Below are 22,017 nucleotides of genomic sequence, written 5' to 3' on the forward strand. Positions count from 1 at the left end.
CACTCCCCAAACAGAAGTCCGATTCGGAGTTCCAGCCAGTCTTTTCTATCTAACTGGTTTCAAGTACAGGTTTATTCAAAGACAGAGCCGCGCTAGGGCGCGGTCCCACCAAGACGGGCGTGACTGGCTGTGCAGCCTCCTGCCGTGTTCTGCTGACCCCTGGCGGTCGAGCCGGCCAAGGAACCGGTTAGGTCTGGCCCTCCCTCGTCCACTGTTACCCTGGCTTTCCAGCCAGAGGCAGGAGCGCCCCCAGGGGAAGCTCTGCCGCTTAGGCAGGGAACCAGAAGCTGACCTCTTAGGTCAAATGTCCAGGAAAGAGATTCAAGAGACCAAGAGTCTTCAGGGGGTACCCCGGAATATATTCTTGCAGGTGATTAGATGAGTGGGCAGAGCTTGGGTGTCGTGAAAGATGACGAAGATTCTGGGCTGGTGGAGGCAGTCCACGGCGCTGTCGTAGCGAAGGACCTGACCGGGGGCCCTCAAAGGAGGCGCCTTCAGACCGCGGGAGCCCTGTCCATAGTCACCGGTCAGCACCCGGGCCACAAACACTGCCTTGTGGCCTTCTGTGTTGGGAGGCGAGTATCGATCCAGTACCGACATGGAGGCGCGCTTAGCGAAGTACACGCCCTGTCCGTAGAGTGTGCCTACAGGAGAGGATAGGTGAGCCACCAAAGGTGAGGGTCATCAGGGTCAACATGGCCCATGTCCCTGCCCTTCCTTCACAGGCCTTACCGTTTCGGCCACAGAAGCTGCGGTTGAAGCCGTGTGTGCAGATGTCAGGCACTGCGGACTCCGAGGTGCCGTGGTACAGGACCTGCTCCACGGGGCGCTGCTGGCAACTTTGCATCAGGCGCTCCCGATGCAGCTGGTACTGTTGCTGCAGCAGCGGGTGTGACACACGTTCCACCTGCCAAGTGCATGGGAGTTGGGGCGAAGTTAACTTGGAATCGATCCCTACACTGGCCAGAAAGGAGCTGAACTCAGCAATCACCAGTTCTCCGGTGGAAGGAAGAATTTAGGATTTGAAGGAAGGCTTGAAGCCCCGTCCCCCCCCCCCCCCCATCGTACTCTTGTCCAGAGGAATACACTAACCACCTCTAGGGGACAAGTGGTGTTGGAGAGCTGGCTTCCAGGAAAGCCCCTCCAGGGATATCTGACTCCTCCAGGGAGCCCTGCAGGTGGATAGACCCCACCCACTCACCCAAACTTAGAACTAACAATCAGGTTCAGAGCAGTCAAAATGCCAGCCAGGAGCCTATAATGCCTCTCAGTGCAGTTAAGATTCAGACAGTAGAGGAGGCCTCAGCCAACCAACTCAACTTCAGTCCCAAAGGAACAAACATAAGAAACAGGACATTCAGGATGAGATGGCAAGGCTGGAGACGCAGAGTGCTTGCTTAGCAAGTGGGTTGGATCCCTAGGATCAAAAGAGAAAGGGAGGGGAAAGGAGGGAGGAATGGAAAAAGGAAGAGAGGAAAAAGAAGGGAAGGAGGAGGAAAGGGCTGCGGCACCAACTCTGTGAGTGGGCTAGATAATGAAATGGTTAAAGCTAAACATTCAACTACAGGGTACTCTACATGGATTCAAGGAACGGGTGCTGAGACCAGAGCTAGAAGAGAGGAGAAAGGAACCATCGGAGGACAGGCGAGGGCATGAAGCAGCAGGTCTCAGCTCTGCTGCAAAAGAACTCCGTAAGCCAAGCTGGCGCACCTGGGACCACAGTGCAAGATGTTTCCCTGAGCTGGAGGCCATGTCACCAGATAGAACCATGAAGTGCCAAGGACACCGGGAAAGACATGCCCCTAGCACCAAACAGAAAACCATAGCGTTTAAAGTGCAGAAAGCCTCTTGAACGCATTGGTACCAGAGACCATTTCCTAAATATAACACCAACAGCACAGACCCTGAGCACAACAATTAATAAATGGGACCTCTCAAAATTGAGAAGCTTTTGCAGGGCAAAAGACACAGTCAATAAGACAAAAAGACAGCCAACAGGATGGGAAAAGATCTTCACCAACCCCACATCTGACAGAGGATTGATCTCCACAGTATTTAAAGAACTCAAGAAACTAGACATCAAAATACTGAACAATCCAATTTAAAAATGGACTAAAGAGCTAAACAGAGAATTCACAAAACAAGAAACACAAATGGCTGAGAGACATTTAAAGAAATGCTCAACATCCTTAATCATCAGAGAAATGCAAATCAAAACAACTCTGAGATACCACCTTACACCTGTCAGAATGGCTACGATCAAAAACACCAATGACAGTCAATGTTTGGAGAGGATGTGGAGCAAAGGGAACACTCCTCCACTGTTGGTGGGAATGTAAACTTGTACAACCACTGTGGAAATCAGTATGGCGGTTTCTCAGAAAATTAGGAATCGAACTACCTCAAGACCCAGCCATCCCACTCTTGGGCATATACCCAAGGAATGCTGATTCATACCATAAAGATACATGCTCAGCTATGTTCATAGCAGCACTATTTGTAATAGCCAGAACCTGGAAACCACCTAAATGCCCGTCAACTGAAGAATGGATGAAAAACATGTGGTACATATACACAATGGAGTACTACTCAGCAGAGAAAAACAATGAAAGCATGAAATTTGCAGGCAAATGGATGGAACTAGAAAAAATCATCCTGAGTGAGGTAACCCAAACCCAGAAAGTCATGGTATGTACTCACTCATAAGTGGATTCTAGATATAAAATAAAGAACAATCAGACTACAACCCACAGAACCATGGAGGCTATACATACAGCATGGAGGTACCTAAGACGACTGTGGCTTATAATAAATTTCGGTTTTACTCAATTACTGAGCAAGCTTCAATGAAACATCTCACTATTAAGATAAGAATACATACTCTATCAAGATGATAATAGAAAAATTAATTAATTAATTTTAAACAATAAAAATAAATATAGAAAAATTTGAAATATTAAACAAACAAACAAACATTTTACTAAAGTTAAAAAAAGGGAGAGCTAGAGACTCATCATTCCTCTACATTCTATTCTTTCCCTTGTTTTATATATTTTAAATTTCTTTATCAGTGGATTCTGCTGGAGTTTATCGGTGGATTCTGCTGGAGGATACGATGCAGATAAGCACTGGAGGGCTCCTGTTGCAAATCACCCTCTGGAGCGATGGAAGGATCTTTCTACTAGCACGTGGAGGAGAACCGATCTTGTGTTGATGTGGCCCTGGAGTTTGGTTTATGTCTTTACTCAGGACAATGAGGTTCCTCTTTGGATTCCTGAGCACTGAACGTGCCCTGGGGCTGCTGCTGAAGCCCAACATGACAGAGACCTAATGGGTCATCATGAAAAAAATCTACCCTTCTGATCCCAATGGAGATTGAGAGCCCAATATGGCCAGCTTTGGCAAGCATTAATGTAAGCCTAGGAACTGTAGCCATGAGATTGGATTCTCCAGAAGAGCTGCCAGCCAAAGTCATGCTGGGATCAAGAAAAACAAGCCTTGGCAGTTCGTGTTCCTGGAGTTGTATCCATGCCAGTGGATGTCCACACAATCCAGAAGAGAATTTGACATTGCTGCTGCCGCTGTTGCTGTTATAACAATGGCACACACCACTGGTACTGTTTCTGGGATTACCATTTCATAATTGCTTACTACAGCTAGCACAGTGGAGACCCTGGCAACAAAAGTAGCCACCACAGTTAATCTTTCATTCTATTGAGCATGATAAATTTAATTCAGTAGTTATATACATCTCGATTGGCTTTGAAAATTATAAATTTATAAACTCAAGTTCCAGTTGCTTTTGGGATACTATCTTACAAGGACTCCAACATACAGTATGGCTCGTTAAGGAAGGGAATGGCTCAGTTGCCTTTAGCCTACTGGCTACGGGTGAGATAGGACCTCTGTTGGTCTTTTCTGTATCGAACACACAGATTGCAAGCCCAGTGCCACTTTGAGATCTTTGGCAGCAACTAACCATGCAGCTCACACACAATTGAGCCGGTATGATAATGAGTATTCAGAGATGGGTAATGCCTGGGGGGGCACTCACCAACCTAAGAGAGAGCACCTGTGTGGCCTGGGCAGGCGTCTCCATGATGGATAAGGTGACCTGCTGACGTCCCACACAACCCAAGTCAGAAGCTCATTTTTAATAAAAGGGGGACCTGCAGGGCCCTGGCCCCCGTTTTGGGTAACTGTTGGCTTTCTTGCGGACCTTGACCTTGATATCAACCCTCCTGAATGCTTAAGGGAAGTTCCTTGTCTGTGTATCCTGAATAATGGGAGTTAACAGCTTAGATGCAAGATTGTAAAACATCAATAGCGAACTTCTGCCCTCCGGGGTTCTCCCATTGTGCTGTAAGCCTGTACTTAAGACCTCCTACCCCCTTCAAGAAATGACATTGGACATTTAAAATTATATATATATATAATTGAATGAATACTGAGAATGTAATCTATGAATACCACAAATGTGATTAATATCATGAGTATAATTTTAAAAATAAATAAATAAATTTTTTTTTAAAAGTGCAGAAAGCTGTGCAAGTATATACATACACACCAAGATCAGTACACAAATACAAATGGGGTGAAAATCCCATTCTGGGTCTCTCAACACCAATAGTAATCAATAGTAATCATCGAGCATGGGGCTGGAGAGACAGCTCAGCAGTTAGTAAGAGTGCATCCTGCTCTTACAGAGGACCCAAGTTTGATTCCCAGCACCCAGGTCAGATGCCTCACAACAGCCCAGCTCCAGAGAGATCAAAGGTCTCCATAGCCACCTGCATCCATGTACCCATAGCCCCCGACCCCCAACACACAACACAGTTTTTTTAAATCTTTCAAAAACAAAAAATAGGGTTGAGGATTAGCTCAGTAGTTAAGAGCATATGGCTGCTCTTCCAGACATCTTGAGTTCAATTCCCAGGAACCACATGGTGACTCACAATCATCTATAATAGGATATGATGCCCTCTTCTGGCATGCAGGTATACATGCAGAGCACTAATACACAAAATATAAATAAATAAAAATAAAAATAAAAATAAAGCAATCGTACTAACTTTCCCAGAGGATGGGGGGCTGTAAGATGAACCAGCAGGTAAAAACCCTTGCTATACAAGCCTAGAACCTGAATGCAGGCCCCAGAACCTACCCACTAAAGATGGAAGGGGAGCAATGACTTCAAATATCTGAGAAAAAATATATCCTGAATCTAAACACTATATGCCAGCTAAGATAATAAGAGAAATAAGAACCTATTAGCAAATGGAAGACTATGCAAAGTTTACCTCTATATCAAATTAGAGCCAGGTGTGGTGGCTCATGCCTTTAATTCAAATACTTGGTTTTTTCAAGACATGATTTCTCTTTGTAGCCTTGGCTTTTGGCTGTCCTAAAGCTTGCTCTGTAGACCCAGCTGGCCTCAAACTCAGAGATCTGCCTGCCTCTACCTCCTGAGTACTGGGATTAAAGGTGTGCATCACCACCACCCGGCTACCTTTTTTTTTTTTTAATTTTTGTATATGTGTGTGTACATTCACTCAGAGGCCAAAAGGCATCAGTAGTCTCCTGGAGTTAGAGTGACAGGCAGTTGTGAGTACCTAACGTGGGTACTGGGACTCAGACTACAGTACTCTGAAAATGCAGCAAGTACTCTTAATCACTGAGTCATGCTCCAGCCTCCATGCTGATTTGTTTGATTTTTTTACTTAAAAAAAATAGACTATTTTTAGGGGCTGGAGAGATGGCTCTGTAGTCAAAAGCACTGACTGACTAGTCTTCTAAAGAACATTGGTTCACTCAGGAGGCAGAGGCAGGCTGATCTCTGTGAGTTCAAGGCCAGCCTGGGCTACAGAGTGAGTTCCAGGAAAGGCTTCAAAGCTACACAGAGAAACCCTGACTCAAAAAAAAAAAAAAAACAAATAAGGGCTGGAGAGATGGCTCAGAGGTTAAGAACACTGGCTGTTCTTCCAGAGGTCCTGAGTTCAATTCCCAGCAACCACATGGTGGCTCACAACCATCTGTAATGAGATCTGGCTCCCTCTTCGCCTGCAAGGATACATGCAAACAGAACATTATATACATAATAAATAAATAAATCTTAAAACAACAACAACAACAAAAAAGGGCTGGAGAGATGGCTCAGCAGTTAAGAGCACTGGCTGCTCTTCCAGAGGACCTGAGTTCAATTCCCAGCAACCATATGGTGGCTCACAACCATCTATAATGAGAACTGGTGCCCTCTTCTGGCCTGCAGGCATATATGTAAGCAGAACACTGTATACATAATAAATAAATAAATCTAAAAAAAAAATGCATTTGTGGTCAGCCAGGACTACATAGACTGAAAAAAATTAAAAAAAAAAAAAAACCGACATTTGCTGTGGGATGGTCTGTATGTCAAATTGCTCTGATTGGTCAATAAATAAAACACTGATTGGCCAGTGGCCAGGCAGGAAGTAGGTGGGACAAGGAGAGAGGAGAATTCTGGGAAGAAGAAAGCTGAGGCAGAGAGACACTGCAGCCACCGCCAGGACAAGCAGCATGTGAAGACGCCGGTAAGCCATGAACCACGTGGCAAGGTATAGATTTATGGAAATGGATTAATTTAAGCTATAAGAACAGTTAGCAAGAAGCCTGCCACGGCCATACAGTTTGTAAGCAATATAAGTCTCTGTGTTTACTTGGTTGGGTCTGAGCGGCTGTGGGACTGGCGGGTGACAAAGATTTGTCCTGACTGTGGGCAAGGCAGGAAAACTCTAGCTACAGACATTGGTTCAATTCCCAGCACCTATGATGCTCTCTTTTGGCATCCTTGGGTACCAGGCACACACATGGTGCAGACATACATGTAGGCAAAGCACTCATAAACATAAAATAAATAAAAATTGGGGAAAAATGTGCTAAAAATAGATTGTGTTAATAATGTGTGTGAGTGTTTTGCCTGCATGTATGCCTGGGCACCACGTACATGCCTGGTGCCAGCAGAGTTCAGTGGCGTCAGGTTCCCTGATGGTTGTGAGTCACCATGTGGTTGCTAAGAACTGAACCCAGGTCCTCTGCAAGAAGAAAAAGTGCTCAGCCTCTGAGCCGTCTCTTTAGCTCCTGTAGACTTGATTGTTTGCTTTGTTTTTTTGAGACAGGGTTTCTCTGTGTAGCCCTGGCTGTCCTGGATCTCACTCTGTAGACCAGGCTGACCTCGAACTCACAGAGATCCGTCTGCCTCTGCCTCCCGAGTGCCGGGATTAAAGGCGTGCGCCACCACCGCCCAGCTAGCTCCCACAGTTTTAACACATCTGGTTACATTTACCTGGTTGTGATGCAAGGGTAGGTTTTTTTTTTTTCATTATCAACATAGGGCCAAAGCGTGCAGACTACAATATGAAGTTTGTTTATGCACCTTAACGATAGAGCACAAACACTGTAAATGACCAAATCATGAGATGGGGCGAAGAAGAGGTAGCAGAAAAAGAAAGAAAACCCATCTACTCTTCTTTGTATACTAGACAAGCAAAAAAAAAGAAAAAGTCTCTAATAACAGGGAAAAAATCCCAAAGTGTGCCTGCCATCTTAAGTTATAAATACTTGAGAATCAAGTACATGAATATTACTAACAAAAGCAGCAGGTTGTGAACAAAGTACTTTTGGATGGCAGTCGCTGTGGTGGTGATGGTGGTGGTAGTCATTGCCATTGTTGGGGCCCGGTGGTGACCTTGGTAACCTCTGGAGAAGACCAGAAATTCTGCATTTCCAGCCATCTTTGTGTGAAGATTGAGGCTGCTAGCCCCACCCACAACTTTTAGCATCAAGAATGGAGAGTACCTTGCCCAGTCTTACGACACAGTGACCACTCTCCTGTCCTCTCTACCGGTTTATGACCATCGCACTTTGGCCTCATCTATGAGTACGTTCAGTCTTCCGGGCGAGAAAGCTGTTGTTCATCGTACACTGTCTTCCAGCTTACTCTCCATCTCCTTAGCATATTTCCAGGGTGGTCTCTCCTGTTACTCCCTGCATACCCTTTGCTCCCTCATCACACGTCGCAGACTAGCCTGACAGTCCCTCCCTCTCAGTCCTTCATGCATTTATTTATTTTTGTTTTTGAGACAGAGTCTCTCTCTATAACTCTGACTGGACTGGAACTCGCTTCGTAGACCAGGATAGCCTCAAACTCGCAGAGATCCCCCTGCCTCTGCTGTTCTTTTTTTCACCTGCTTGGACAGTACCTGGTCCTGAGGCTTCATTCTGGCTCCCTACTACTTGGGAGTAGCTTGTTTCTTGTCCATGCTCGTAGTTGCCAAAGTTAGCAAGACGACAGGAGGAGCCGCCACTATTTATAAATGTGTGCGACGCATAGATGTATGCATATTTTTCTCCCACTAACCTATATCCCCAGCTCCACAAAAAAAAAAATGTATATTCTTTTATTTACACATAGAGAAGGTGGGACTAGCTCTTTGTCAGAACAGGCCTCTGTCAGGGACAGAAGAACCCCCCCTCTCCCAGAACAGGAAGAGTGATCCTCACATTGGCCACCAGATGGTATCATCCCTCCATGTTCCAGACAAAGAAACTGACAGTCCTATAGTTAGTTCCCCATCTCGTTCCTGGTAGAGAGCCTCACTCAAGCAGGCCTGTCAGATCCCTAATCCTTGTGCCCTCTGTCTGTCTTCCTCAGACTCAGTGTTTTCTGGGCAAAGAAGGGGTACTTATCTATTGTATGGAGCAGAGAACCCCTGAGTGAATTAAGTCCCGAGTGAATGCATATTAGTGACATGAGCCAGCCATGTCAAGGACCTCAGAACCTTGGCAAAGCCTTCTTCTGGTCCAAATGTGAATGTTGATGGTGTGTGCAGAAAATGTCCGTCATAGCTTTCTCCCCTGGGATATTTACTGCCTGAAGACTGCTCCCGACAGAGACTGCCCCTGGTCCAGCTGTATGTAGTAACTTAATTCCACCTTCCTGTCAACTCCGTAAAATAAAGACGTTCGACTTCTGCGGTGCTGAAGTTTCTCCATCTAAGAGCCCAGACCCCATCCCAGCTTTCTATGTATCTGTGTGTCTGTCTTTTCTTCATTCCCTCAATGCCCCCAGTCAGGTCCAAGTGCGGCAATCCATTCTATCAGCTTTCAGCACATCCACTTTGAACCAGTTTGGGTCAATTGACCCTAATACACAGAGAAGCGTACACAGGCCACAGGGCCAGCAACACAGGACATGAACTCACTCGAACGATGCAGATCCTGGTATGGGCAGCATCCAAGGTGTCATAAAAGGCCTGCACCACGTCCTGGAACTCCTTGGAACTCTCTTCCAGGGCCTCCAGCCTGCCCAAAGGTTCTTTCAGTCCCTGCTCTGACACTGACACACAGAAAGAATGGGCATCAGGGCCGTATCTCAAGCACCAGCCCCAAAAGCTAACTCATTCTCTACCGGTTTATGACCATCCCTCTTTGGCCTCAAGTCCAAAGGTACAGACTCACAGTTGTTGTTTGAAGCTTCCAAAGGAAAGGTCGAACTCTGGTCCCAGGGGCCAGCAAGCAGAGCAGCTAAGTGGCGAGCCGCACGGGCAGGCTGGACTCCAAAGCCACGGAGGATGATGTGGTCACCGTGCAGGGTAACACTCACATCATGGCACCTCTCCAGGCGAGCCCCAAGCTCTAAGGGCAGCTTACGGCCTTGGAGACTCACTGTCTCCTCCCGAAGATGTCCCTCCATGGCAGCCGATAATGCCCGGTCCAATTCATCCACATCCTGCTCAAAGGATATATGCACCGCCAGCTGTGTCCTGCCCCCAGGGTCCTCACCCAGGGGCTCTTCTGCTTCTAACAGGGAGAGGGCCAGGGCTTGCCTTAGGGCAGTAGCCTCCTGCTGCTCTGCCACTTGGCCTTGAGACTCCAAGGATCGGTGGATAGCCAGCTGCAGGGTGGCCTCTTCTTCTAACCGTCCGGGTTTCCCAGTGCCGAGGGCCACAGTCTCCTCCCTAGCCTCAAGTGTGGGGGTTTCCTCCTCCTGCTCCAGGGTGGGCTCCTCTGGCTGCTCTTCAGGGCTCTCCATCCCCGTCTCCAGAGGTGGCCAGTCCTCCCCATGCAGGCCCTCCAGGGTAGCCAGAAGCTCTTGGACTTCCTCTAAGGGCAGAAAGAGGCCACTGGGTCAGGGGCCAGGTCCAGCCAGGGGGGCTGATGATAAACAACAGGATGAGTTGGCATGCCTAAAAGATGGAGATTGTATTTGTGGGTACAGAATAGACCACAAAAGGGTCACTGAACAAGTGATGGGGCAGAGCATGAAGAGGATGGTCAAGAAAAGACCGCAGGACATACTAGGGCCCCTGGGAAGCCCTACCCAGTCTCATGTTCTCCTGATCGCTGCTTGCACTGTGGCCACGGAGGACTTGGAGGGCCTCAGTGGGATCCGCCTGTGGGAAGAGGATGTCAGAGTCACAGCAGAGGAGATAATTAGGTCTAGGGCATGAAAAAAAAAAAGGACAAAGGCAGAACTCCATCTTACCCGTTCAGGATCTATGCCCAGGGTGATGCTGGCCAGATGTTCTGTCCCAAAGACACACTGGAACTGAGCCTCCAGTCCGTGAAGAAGGTGCTGCCCCTCTGTACTCAGCAGGAACCTGGCACTGCCTGGGTGCTTCATGTTCAGCACGTGGCAGGTAATGCTGCCCAGCAGACTCTGCAGCAACTCCTGGGCTGCCTGGCATGAGGCCCTAGGTCCACAAAGCTGTGAGACCAGACCGGGGCGGTGGGGGGACAGTTTACAGGTTCTGAGTACAGGAAAGGTACCTGGACCCCAGTAAAAGAAGAGGCAAAGTGAGAAGATTCTCAGGGTCACTCACCCGAAAGCCAGTAACGTCTACTTCTTCCAGTGGGAAAAGGGCAACCTCTTCCAGGCTGGCAAGAAGGTCCTCGTGATAAAGCTGCAGGAAGCGCATGGCCCCTGGATCCATTGACATTACTGTCTCCACCGGGTCCTCTTGCCTCTGCGGCTCCCCATACCCAGGGCTCTCTAGCTCTGTCTCTGCAGAGTATGTGGCCATCCCCACTAGACCCACAGGCCCCTCCTGCCCTGGTGAGCCTGTGGCAACTTCCCCCAGGCCCTCCTGCCTCTCAGTTCCCACAGAGTATAAGGCCATAGATCCTACTTGCCCTGAGGGCCCTGTAAAGCTTTCTACCGGACCCTCTGGGCTCGCAGACCCCGTAATCTCCTCCCTCATGACACCAGCCTGCTCTGGAGATCCCGTAGTTCCTGGGTTTACAGGCTCCTCTTTCTCCGGAGATCTCAGAGGCCCTGAATCAATTGGCATGGCTTGTCCTGGAGCCCCTACAGGACCTGTCCTTAGACAGGCTCCTAACTGTCTTGGTGCCTCCCCAGAGCCCACAGTCAAGGCCCCTGCCAGCCCTCCGGTATCTAGGACAGCATGCTCAGTGACTCCAGATTCCTGCACGGTTGGGCGATCCTCTCCACTGGTGCCCTCAGCAAGCTCCTCTGGCTCCAACACATCATAGTGGGGGACAAGACTCAACTCAGAGCCCTGTAGCCAGTGTTTCCGCTTCAGCACCCGTTCAGCCACTGGCGGGAGAGAAGACAGGAAGCCCGTTAGGTCTGCAGCGTCGAGAAAGTGTCCTGTTGACTTGGTCGCATCATCCCACTCACCCTGCCACTCCTGAAAGTTGATAACAGTGCCCAGTTGCCTGGGCAGGCTGCGCAGGCCCTCCAAGGGCCCCCCACCACTTCGGCGTTCGTTCTCCAGGTAGAGTTCCAGCAGCAGCGGGTCCACCGGGGCAGCGCTGTCCACCACACGTACGGCTCGGGTCTGGGGCACCCAGGCCAAGGGCACTGTGACCCCATTCAGAGGCAGATTCCGGGCCTGCTCCTCCAGGGTACGGACCTCTGTGGGCAGGACGGAAGTCAGCTCAGGCACCTTCCTTAACTAGACGCTATCTATGCCCCCACCCTGCCTCTCACCTGCCTCAGAAAGGGGCATGGATAACTGGACCAGGGCACAGTCCTGCCGAGGACTGGCCAAGGCATGGCAAGCCTGCACTGGGTGTCCCACGGCACACAGCAGGGTCCGAACATGTTGCTCCAGGCTCAGGGGTGAAGTGTCTGGCGGCAGTCCTTGGAGAAGCACACGTTCTGGAGCTCGTGGTGGAGCTAGGCTCAGGCTGAGGCGCGCACCAGAGAGTTGGTGTTCTGCCCGGGTTAAGACCCTCTTTGCATCTGTGAGCAGAGGCAAGGTGTCAGAGACGTCCAAGTTCAGAGCACCTAGGCGGCCCCGGGAGTCAGCCTCCTCACCTGCAGGATCTTGAAAGGTGAGGACACCCCCACGGCCCAGTCTCTGCCAGCTCAACAGAGGCCCTCCCCCAGAGCGACGGTGGTTCTCAAAGTAGAGGGTGAGCAGCTCATCAGGCACTTCAGGGGGCAGCCCCCGGAGTTCCACAGCTGCCCCTGCCTCCGCCTCTGCCATCAGAATCCTGGGATGCCACACACGGGAAGGGGGAAAGCCCATGCCACCAGCTCAGTCCTCTCTCCCATGCCCCCAGCTGTTCCCCAATACCCCATATTTACACTCACCCTGCCGGCTCAGCCAGTCACGCAGGCCTGATGAGCTTCCAGGAAGAAGGCCTGAGATAGGAAACCAAAAGTGAAACTGACCGGAGAAAGGAAAGGGGGTGGAGCTAAGCCTGTGGCTGTAGCCCAGATGCTTCTTCTGGTGAAGCCTTAACCCTCAGGCCACACATAACTTCTTTTTTTTTTTTTTTTTTTTTTTTTTTGGTTTTCGAGGCAGGGTTTCTCTGTGTAGCTTTGCACCTTTCCTGGGACTCACTTGGTAGTCCAGGCTGGCCTCGAACTCACAGAGATCCGCCTGCCTCTGCCTCCCGAGTGCTGGGATTAAAGGCGTGCGCCACCACCGCCCGGCCACACATAACTTCTAAGGGCCCTTCTGCCAGCACGCCCAATAACCTCGGACTTGCAGAGTGGACCACATGTCTCCTAAACTTTCTCTACTCTCTTGGCTTCCCTTTGTGACTAATTGCCCTCCCTTCGGGATGCTTGGAGTCGCTGTACCCTCATGGTACACCTGGCTAAGAGTCTCCAGGCTTCTGTTCTCTGGATCCTCCACGGGAGCAGCACTGAGTCTGTAGGCGGGCCCCTGGTTGAGGCTGGCTCTTAGAAACCTTCCCAAACAGGTCCTTTCACACCCCGAGGGTAACCAGCCTTAAGTTACCCTTCTTAAGGTAACTTCTTAGTGCTGAAGGCTGAGCAATTCCACCCTTGGCCCCCTAAAAGCTCGGACCCTGAGGCAAGTAAAAACCCTTGGTCCCAAGCCTGTCAAACTGAGTCCTGATCGCTGGGTCTCACAAGATGGAGGGAGAGGGCTGATTCTTGCAAGTTGTCTGACTTTCACATGTGTGCCACATCATGGCACACACACGTGCAAAAATAAATAGATAGACAAATAAATAATATTTTTAAAACATAAAGCTCTCATCACAACTCAGCTCCTTTCCTGTGCCCTTCAGCCCACATCTGCCCAGTCCCTCCATCTCTATCATCTTGGCCATCACCATTGCTCCAGATGTGGGCGCTATTCCGACATGTCTTTCAGCCACGAATCCTTACCGCAGAAGGGGAACTGGATGGAGGTGCAGACGGGATCCAGAGGGCCAGGCCTCCCACCTAAGATATGCCTTTATTATTTATTTTTGAAACAGGTTGTCTCTTTGTAGCCCAGACTGCCTGAAACTCACTAGGCAGGGCAGGTTGGCCTTGAACTAGAAGTGATTCTCCTGTCTCATTCTCCTGAGAGCTGGAGCTGTAGGTATGTACAACCATGCCGGGATCTGGGGGCTGCGCCTTTACACTTCACTCTCCTACCCACCACCGTCGCCTGCCCACCACCGTCGCCTGCTTGCTTCTGTCGTCGCCAAGGCTGTAACCACTGTTGCTCTCTACCCCACCTTCCGGTCACACCGGCTGCCAGCTCTACCTCCGCTGTTCTCCCAGAGGATCGTGGTGTTTGCCTGGTCTATACATCTAACCCTGTGATCTGCACTCCCTTCCTCTCCCCACAACTAAGAGCCTCCAGAATGTCTCAAAGGGCCATGCTGCCCTCTCTTCTTCTCTACCACTTCTAGCCACTCCCACTGTGGACCCTCCCCGGAGCTGGCGGGGTACCACTGTCTGCTACGAACCCCAAGGCCAGTGACAGTAAAGACTGAAGTCTGATTGGCCCCAGATCCCATCCCTCTAGTCCCTTTCCACACCTGGACCCCCCGACGCTTAGTCGGTTCCAACCTCCCTGTCTTCAGCTCTAACCTAAACCAGTGCCCCTGGACCAGCTTTACTCTCCATGACCCAGCCTTCCCCCAAAGAGCCACGTGGCCATCGCTTCACCATGATTTCCCTTACCCAGCCCTTCGTGGCAGATATAACTCGGAGCTAAAAACTTAAAGGGCCTCTGAGTTGTCCAGGCTCCTTCTGAGTCCCCAGAGTCAACTTTGTGTTCGTCGTTTTATTATCCTCAGAGGTCCCGAGAGTCATATGAGATTCTGTTTCTATAAAAGCCCGCTTTCTTCTTAGGGCACTTAACCACCATTTAGCACACTGTGTTTTCCTTAGAAAATGCCTGCTACAGAGGGCCTGTCAGAGGCAGAGGCGCACTAAAACAGCTCACATTACTATAACTCTTCAGGAATTTCTGTGAACGGGATGTTAAACCAATAATGCCTCGAGTGCTGGTTAGTTTTAACTGTCCACTTGACCCAACCTAGAATGATCTAGAAAGAAAGTCTTAGAGTGGAATGATCCAGAACGGGTTGGCCTGTGGGCATGTCGGTGAGGGATCTTCTTGTTAACTGGGTGTGGAACAACCGCCATTTCTCTGAGCTGTATAAGAAAGCTAGCCGAGCCGGGCGGTGGTGGCGCACGCCTTTAATCCCAGCACTCGGGAGGCAGAGGCAGGCGGATCTTTGTGAGTTCGAGGCCAGCCTGGGCTACCAAGTGAGTTCCAGGAAAGGCGCAAAGCTACACAGAGAAACCCTGTCTCAAAAAAAACCAAAAAAAAAAAAAAAAAAAAAAAAGAAAGCTAGCCGAGAGCAGCCGAGCAAGTGGCATGGCTCTCTGCTCTTGGCTGTGCACTTGAAGTGACTAGCAGCTTGAGTTCCTGCTTTGACTTGGCTGAAAGGATGCACTGTGACCTGGAATCGTGAGCCTAATGAGCCGTTCCAACCCCTGGGCTGCCTTTTGTGAGGGTGTTGATCACAGCAACAGAATGCAACGAGAATTTGTTTGGGTTTTTTATTTTTCGAGACAGGGTTTCTCTGCGTAATCCTGGCTGTCCTGGAACTCACTCTGTAGAGCAGGCTGGCCTCGAACTCTCAGAGATCCGCCTGCCTCTGCCTCCTGAGTGCTGGGATTAAAGGCGTGCGCCACCACTACTCGGTGCAACTAGAATTTGTAATCCACAATGGTGAGCATGTTTCAAGAACCGAAGAAGCATAGAATGTCCTAAGCCGCAGAGGACCAGGAGACCACCCAGTGGAATGTTTCTTCAGGAAATCCCCCACCAGAGTTGAGTCAGGGAGTTGGCGCCACCTCGGCCTCCTGACAAGTTTATTATTTTTGGTTTTTCAAGACAGGGTTTTTCTGTGTAGCCCTGGCTGTCCTGCAACTCGCTCTGTAGACCAGGCTGGCCTCAAACTCACAGAGATCCGCCTGCCTCTGTCTCCAGAGTGCTGGGTCTAAAGGCGTGCGCCATGACCGCCTGGCCTGACAAGTTTATTTCGAGGATATGAGACAAGAGGCTGAGTATGGAAAGAATGGAAAAATTAAATGATTAGGTTTCTTGGTCTTGCCAGGCGGTGGTGACGCACACCTTCAATCCCAGCACTCTGGAGGCAGAGCCAGGCGGATCTCTTGTGAATTCGAGGCCAGCCTGGTCTACAGAGTGAGATCCAGGACAGGCACCAAAACTACACAGAGAAACCCTGTCTTGAGAAATGAAACAACAACAACAAAAACCTTCTTGTTTTAAAGCAAATGATGGTCTGGGTACAGTGGATCATCTCAGTAGTTGGAAGACTGAGGCAGGAGGATTGCCACAAGTTTGAGGCCAGCCTGGGTTACACAGTGAGTTCCAAGCCAGCTGTGGTTACAGAGACCTTGTCTCAAAACAGCAAAGCCAAGAAGGGATGGAGTTCTTGGAGGCTTCAGTAAATCCTGGGTTTAGGAATGAACCCCCTGAATGTAGAGAGCCACATAAGCCAAAAACAGAACCATGCCTCCAGAAGTCGTTTCCCCCCACGCCAGACTCCAACCCTGGTCAGAAAGCCCAGGGTGCAGGACTGTGACCTAGAACGCCTACAGATGACAATAAACTGCCTAGCCCGGCTGGGCCCAGCAGGTCAGCCAAAAGCACCCTGACCGGTCACCACGTCCGTCCTATCACAAGGCCCCGCCCCGCCCCGCCCCGCCCCGCCTCGTCACAAGGCCCCGCCCAGTCACAAGGCTCCTCTGCGTCTCCCCAGCAGCAGGCGCAGGCCCAAGCAATCCGGCCGCCCAGCGGGTGCAGGTGCGGACGCACCGGCCATCACCGCGCGCGACTGCGCAGCGGGCACCGTAAGCACTGGCTTCTGGCTCCCCGGCAGCGGTGAGTCCCCCCAACCAAACCCAAGAGCGTGTCACCGCCGCAGCCCCCTGCTAGTTGGCCATCCCCTCCCGGCGTTGTTACTGAGTTCGGCCGCCTCGGGTCAGTTGGTTCGGCCAGGGACTCGCTGCCCGCTCGCCCAGACTGATGGCATCATTGGGGGTGGGGAGCCCCGGTGGCTCTGAGCAAGAGGGAGGGGGTGGTACGCTGCAGCGGCCCAGACTCGAGGCCCAGCGACCCCCCAATCCAGCGGGAGGTCCCATCGGGGGGCCCCTCCGGACGCGTTCTGTGGCCACCGCCCCCCCTTCCCCGTCGTCCCCATCCCCGCTTTGTTCCCTTGAACGCCCTCTGGTCGCTTCCATCCCCCACACACCCCCGCACCCCGCTGTTCCTGGCGTACCCTACTCCCAGACACCTTAGCAGCCAATACAGGCCTGCACTCAGCACCCGGAGCTAGGGACGTTCGGCCCTGTGCTTAGGAGGAGGGTCAGGGTTCCCGAGCTAGTCACAGATGGCCTGGGGATTTCCTGGGATAGAAATAGCCGCCAGCGCTGGCCCCTTCAAGCTGCTTAATAGGCAGGATGGGAGAGGGAGGGCCAGGGCACACCCCCACGCCTCTCTAGCCACCGCGCCGCTCCCCCAGACCCTTCGTTGATGAGCTCTAACCCGAAAAGACCCGCAGCGGTGAGAAGGCATCTCCCAAGCTCCAAGCCCAGGCTGACAGCCATCACTCTGTCTCCCATCCCCCACCCCCGAGATCGGTCTAGAGCAGCCCCTTCCAAGGGTCCACAGCGGTCCCCCCCAAGCCCCACCCAACGCTGGCTGCCTCCTTGTTCTCAGGCTCCCTACAACCCCGTACAAAGGTCATGGTCCAGATTTTTTTTTTCCCCTTCCTGGGTTTCGAGTAGGTGGGGCTGTCACTGGTTCCAATCTCTCCCCGGTAACTGTTCCCTTTTTCTCCTCTAGGGGCAGCCACAGAACCCGAGGCCATGTCCCATGAAAAGAGTTTCCTGGTATCTGGGGACACCTATCCTCCCCCAAACCCTGGATATCCTGTGGGGCCTCAAGCTCCTATGCCTCCCTATGTTCAGCCTCCCTACCCTGGAGCCCCATACCCACAGCCTCCTTTCCAGCCCTCCGCCTATGGTCAACCAGGGTATCCCCATGGGCCCAGCCCCTACCCGCAAGGTGGCTACCCTCAGGGACCCTACCCTCAAGGAGGCTACCCACAGGGGCCATACCCACAGAGCCCCTTCCCCCCCAACCCTTATGGACAGCCACCACCCTTCCAGGACCCTGGCTGTAAGTGTAGGGAGAGGTGGGGCAGGGGCAGGGGCAGGGGCAGGGATTCAGCGGCCCTCATGGGACACTGACTCAGCCTCTGTGCCCCAGCACCACAGCATGGGAACTACCAGGAAGAGGGTCCTCCGTCCTACTACGACAACCAGGACTTCCCCTCCGTCAACTGGGACAAGAATATCCGGCAGGCCTTCATCAGAAAGGTCGGTCATCACGGCAAGTGTGTGGGGCTGGGAGGGGTCACGGGGAGGCCGCTGAGATGGGGCTCTGATTTGCTCCCTCCCCAGGTGTTTCTGGTGCTGACCCTGCAGCTGTCGGTGACCCTGTCCACGGTGGCCGTCTTCACTTTTGTTGGGGAGGTGAAGGGCTTTGTCCGGGAGAACGTCTGGACCTACTATGTCTCCTACGCCATCTTCTTCATCTCCCTCATTGTCCTCAGCTGTTGTGGGGACTTCCGGCGAAAGCACCCCTGGAACCTTGTTGCTCTGGTAACTCCCAAACCCTAAGCCCAGGACCCCTAGGCCCGTGGAACCGGGAAAGGGTGTTGGTTGCGCAGGGTTTGGACCAGGAGCATCTCCACACACACACACCCCGGCCCTCTCTGCTCCTCTTCCGCAGTCCATCCTGACCGTCAGCTTGTCCTACATGGTGGGCATGATAGCCAGCTTTTACAACACGGAGGCGGTCATCATGGCGGTGGGCATCACCACGGCGGTGTGCTTCACGGTGGTCATCTTCTCCATGCAGGTAAGGGGGGGAACCTGAGACAGGACCGTGGCCTCGGGGCCCTCCACACCCACAGTCTCTCACCTCCTTCCCTTCCTTCTAGACCCGCTATGACTTCACCTCATGCATGGGTGTGCTCCTGGTGAGTGTGGTGGTGCTCTTCATCTTCGCCATACTCTGCATCTTCATCCGGAACCGCATCCTGGAGATTGTGTATGCCTCGCTGGGCGCTCTGCTCTTCACCTGCGTGAGTAAGGGGTGTTGGGCGACCTTTATGGGGAGACTGAGTAAGTGACGAAGCTGTCTGATACCAACCATGCCTTTACCCCCTAGTTCCTGGCAGTGGACACTCAGCTGCTCCTGGGGAACAAGCAGCTCTCCCTGAGCCCGGAGGAGTATGTGTTTGCGGCTCTGAACCTGTACACGGACATCATCAACATCTTCCTATATATTCTCACCATCATTGGCCGTGCCAAGGAGTAGTAGAAGCCCCAGCTCAGGTGGCATGGTTGGCTCGGACCCGTGCCCCTGGCATGACAACGTCATCTGTGCTTCCCTTTCTCTGTGTCCCCAGGCACAGCCTGGAGCAGAGGGGGCCCCCCTCTCCCCCTCGTGTATGTACACTGCAGATACTTAACGTTCGGACCCTCTGTGGCCACAGCATGGCCCTTGTTAGCCCTCTTGCCCTCGCCACGGGATGATGGGGCTGCAATTCTGTGCCACCTTCTGTCCACTCACTGTTGCATGAGCCCTGTCTGCCAGCCCACCCCAGGGTCTGGGATCAACACCAGGTCCCAGGGGAGAAGGATCACTCCAAGAGGGGGGAGGGTGCACGTCTTCCCTCCTGTCCCGGCTCCCCTGGCATAGAGTACCCCCGTCCCTTCCCCTCCCCGCCTTCTGAGGGACGGACATGCAGGGTGGGGTTTCATTCCTGTGCTGAGCCCTGAGAGCAGAAGGGATGGCATGTTTCAGGGGAGGAGCCCCTTCTCTTCGGCTGCCATCATGAAAATTCCAATAAAGGGTACCTTCTCTCCGCTTCTCCTCGTCTCGCTCCTCGCTGCCACCTTCCTCCACGCTGTAGGAGGGGCTTCCGCACCGCGCCCGCCCTGGCCGGTGATAAGTTTGGGACCGGCCGCTGACAATGGAGGTCCGCGACGGTAGCTAACCCTCTAGCTTCCTTGCCCTCTTGCCAGCTGCATTTGAAGGTGCGTTCTGGGCTCTGAGCTGAGGACCGGGTTTCCTGAGGCGTACAGGCATAGTGCCAGGCCACACACTTGGGAGTACGCTGGCTGTGTGCTACCACCCTGCTCTCCGAGAACGGCACAGTGCAACAGAGGGTTCTGTGGGTACCTTATGTCTCTCGGCCCAGGGCCCGGTTCCTCAGGCCTGCCTCTTCTTCCTCCCTCCCTTGCTCTTTCCACGTCATCTCTGGAGCCCTCATCCCCGTATCCAAGTTCCTGGAATCTGGCTATGCACAAGCAGAGTGAGCCCTCCCCCTCCCCTCCCCCTCTCCCTCCCCTCCCCCTCCCTCTCCCCCTCCCCCTCCCTGCAGAAGGCTCCTTGATACTAGCTCTCCATCCAGTTCAAGCTCCTAGCCTACTGAAACCCCAAGGTCAGGGCAGCCTTGATCCTCGTAGGTTTCTTCCCTAGGACTCTGCATCCTGGTTGGCATGAGAGCCTCCCCTGCCGGGTGTGGGTGTGTCTAATTAACTGGCATGAATTCCTCATGCGCATGTAGGGACTCCACAAGCCACCCAGTGTCCCGTCCCGTCCGCAGGTACCTCGGCTGTGGCCTGTGCCAAGCCACAAACGCCCTCCCCAAAAACATGAGGCTTCTGCATTATCTCCCCAGGCCAGAAGTGGCTGTCCTCTCCATTGTCTCCTTCTTCCCCCACCCAGCCTCCTCAGCTTCATTTAGACCTTATGTCTGCAAACCAGACTGCTAGATGGGAGCCACGGATTCCACAGCCCACTTTCCTAAGAGCCCCCTTACCTGGTTCCCTCAGGGTGAAGCCAGTACCCCTCACCCTGGCATCCAGGCTCTGCCAACTGGCTGTTCCAGATGTCGTCCTACTCTTTTTTTTTTAATTTATTATTTTTATTTTATGCACATTAGGGTATGTATGTCTCTGTGAGGGTGCCGGGTACCCTAGAACTGGAGTTATAGACAGTTGTGAGCTGCCTTGCGGGGGCTGGGAATCGAACCCGGGTCCTCTGGAAGAGCAGCCAGTGCTTTTAACTGCTGAGCCATCTCTGCAGCCCCGCCTCCTACTCCTATCCCCAGCCCTGACCTCAGACAAACTGAACCAAGAGTTTCTCCTTGATGGGCAATTCTTGTAGGCCTTCTGTCGGGAGTGGAGTTCGCTGCTAAGAACCCCTGCTTGAAGTCTGACTTACTTTAACAGCTAACTGTAGTCGTTTGGTCAACACCAAAGTGACAAAACACTTCCCCCACCTCCTCTTCTGTCATTCCTTTGAGCAGATCCAGTTCCTCATCTAGAATACTGAGTCAAGTTCTGTAAACATGTCGATTAGGGGCAATCAACCGAAAGCTTTGGGGTTATCGCTCAATGCCTGAGAACTTGTCCAATAAGGACTTGCTTAGCACATGCAAGGGCCTGGATCTCCAGCACCCCCAAAACAAAGCCCCACTCCTGATACTAGCTCACAGATCTGGAGAAAAGAGACCATTCATAGTGTTAAAACAGCAGCAGGATGGGAGGAGCAGCCCGGGGGTCATCACAAAGCAAAGTGAGCAAGAGCAGTGTTTCCTCAGAAAATCCCAGGAAAATTTAATTGGGGAAGGGGCTTTCTGGGAACAGCTAGGTCCTGGAAGTAAGGGCCAAACACAGGGGCTTGAAAATGTCCTAAAGATGAGAGATGCTCGGCTGGGCAGTGATGGCGAATGCCTTTAATCCCAGCACTTGTGAGGTGTGATTTTTGAGGCCAGCCTGGTCTACAAAGCGAGTTTCAGGACAGCCAGGGCTACACAGAGAAAGTCTGTCTAGAAACCACTGATGAGAGAGAGACAGAAAGAAAGAGAGACACAGACAGAGAGACAGAGACTCAGCAAGAGGTACTAGGTTTGTAGAAGGCAAGGGGGCTGTTGAGATGTGTTGGACACTACAAACAAATAGTGCCTTGAACTCATGAGGCGAGTGTAAGGGCCAGGAGAGCAGAGGTTTCTACCCACTGAGAAATGAAAGTAAAACAGAATCCAAGCTCCTGATGCTAACCTATGCACTGGAGTAGGGAGAAGTGTTCATATTGGTCTGTAAAGATGGCTCCGTGGAGAAAATGCTTGCTCTGCATCATCCAT

General features: G+C 51.9%; 2 protein-coding genes across 3 annotated transcripts; one reads left to right on the forward strand and one right to left on the reverse strand.

The window, feature by feature from the left end:
- Nucleotides 1-54: 54 nt before the first annotated feature.
- Nucleotides 55-12,674, reverse strand: Parp10 (poly(ADP-ribose) polymerase family member 10). 2 transcript variants are annotated; one of them, XM_016007733.3, is made up of 11 exons: nt 12,599-12,674; nt 12,320-12,498; nt 11,990-12,244; nt 11,678-11,914; nt 10,860-11,593; nt 10,523-10,744; nt 10,358-10,430; nt 9,496-10,140; nt 9,240-9,373; nt 733-907; nt 55-644 (listed from the first exon to the last, which is right to left on the reverse strand). In XM_016007733.3, exons 2-11 carry the CDS (start codon nt 12,489-12,491, stop codon nt 340-342), a joined length of 2,952 nt encoding a protein of 983 aa, XP_015863219.1. In that variant the 5' UTR covers nt 12,492-12,498; nt 12,599-12,674; the 3' UTR covers nt 55-339. The 2 variants fall into 2 exon arrangements, with proteins under 2 accessions (XP_015863219.1, XP_006989386.1); XM_006989324.4 differs by having other exon boundaries at nt 12,320-12,641.
- A 3,856-nt stretch (nt 12,675-16,530) lies between these two features.
- On the forward strand, nt 16,531-19,737 carry Grina (glutamate ionotropic receptor NMDA type subunit associated protein 1). The gene is made up of 7 exons (XM_006989325.4): nt 16,531-16,676; nt 17,640-17,975; nt 18,066-18,175; nt 18,260-18,460; nt 18,591-18,719; nt 18,802-18,945; nt 19,032-19,737. The coding sequence occupies exons 2-7, from the start codon at nt 17,663-17,665 to the stop codon at nt 19,179-19,181; spliced, it is 1,047 nt and encodes a 348-aa protein (XP_006989387.1). The 5' UTR covers nt 16,531-16,676; nt 17,640-17,662; the 3' UTR covers nt 19,182-19,737.
- Nucleotides 19,738-22,017: the final 2,280 nt, after the last annotated feature.

Source organism: Peromyscus maniculatus, chromosome 20 (genome assembly GCF_049852395.1).
Source record: "Peromyscus maniculatus bairdii isolate BWxNUB_F1_BW_parent chromosome 20, HU_Pman_BW_mat_3.1, whole genome shotgun sequence".
Classification (NCBI taxonomy): Eukaryota; Metazoa; Chordata; class Mammalia; order Rodentia; family Cricetidae; genus Peromyscus; species Peromyscus maniculatus.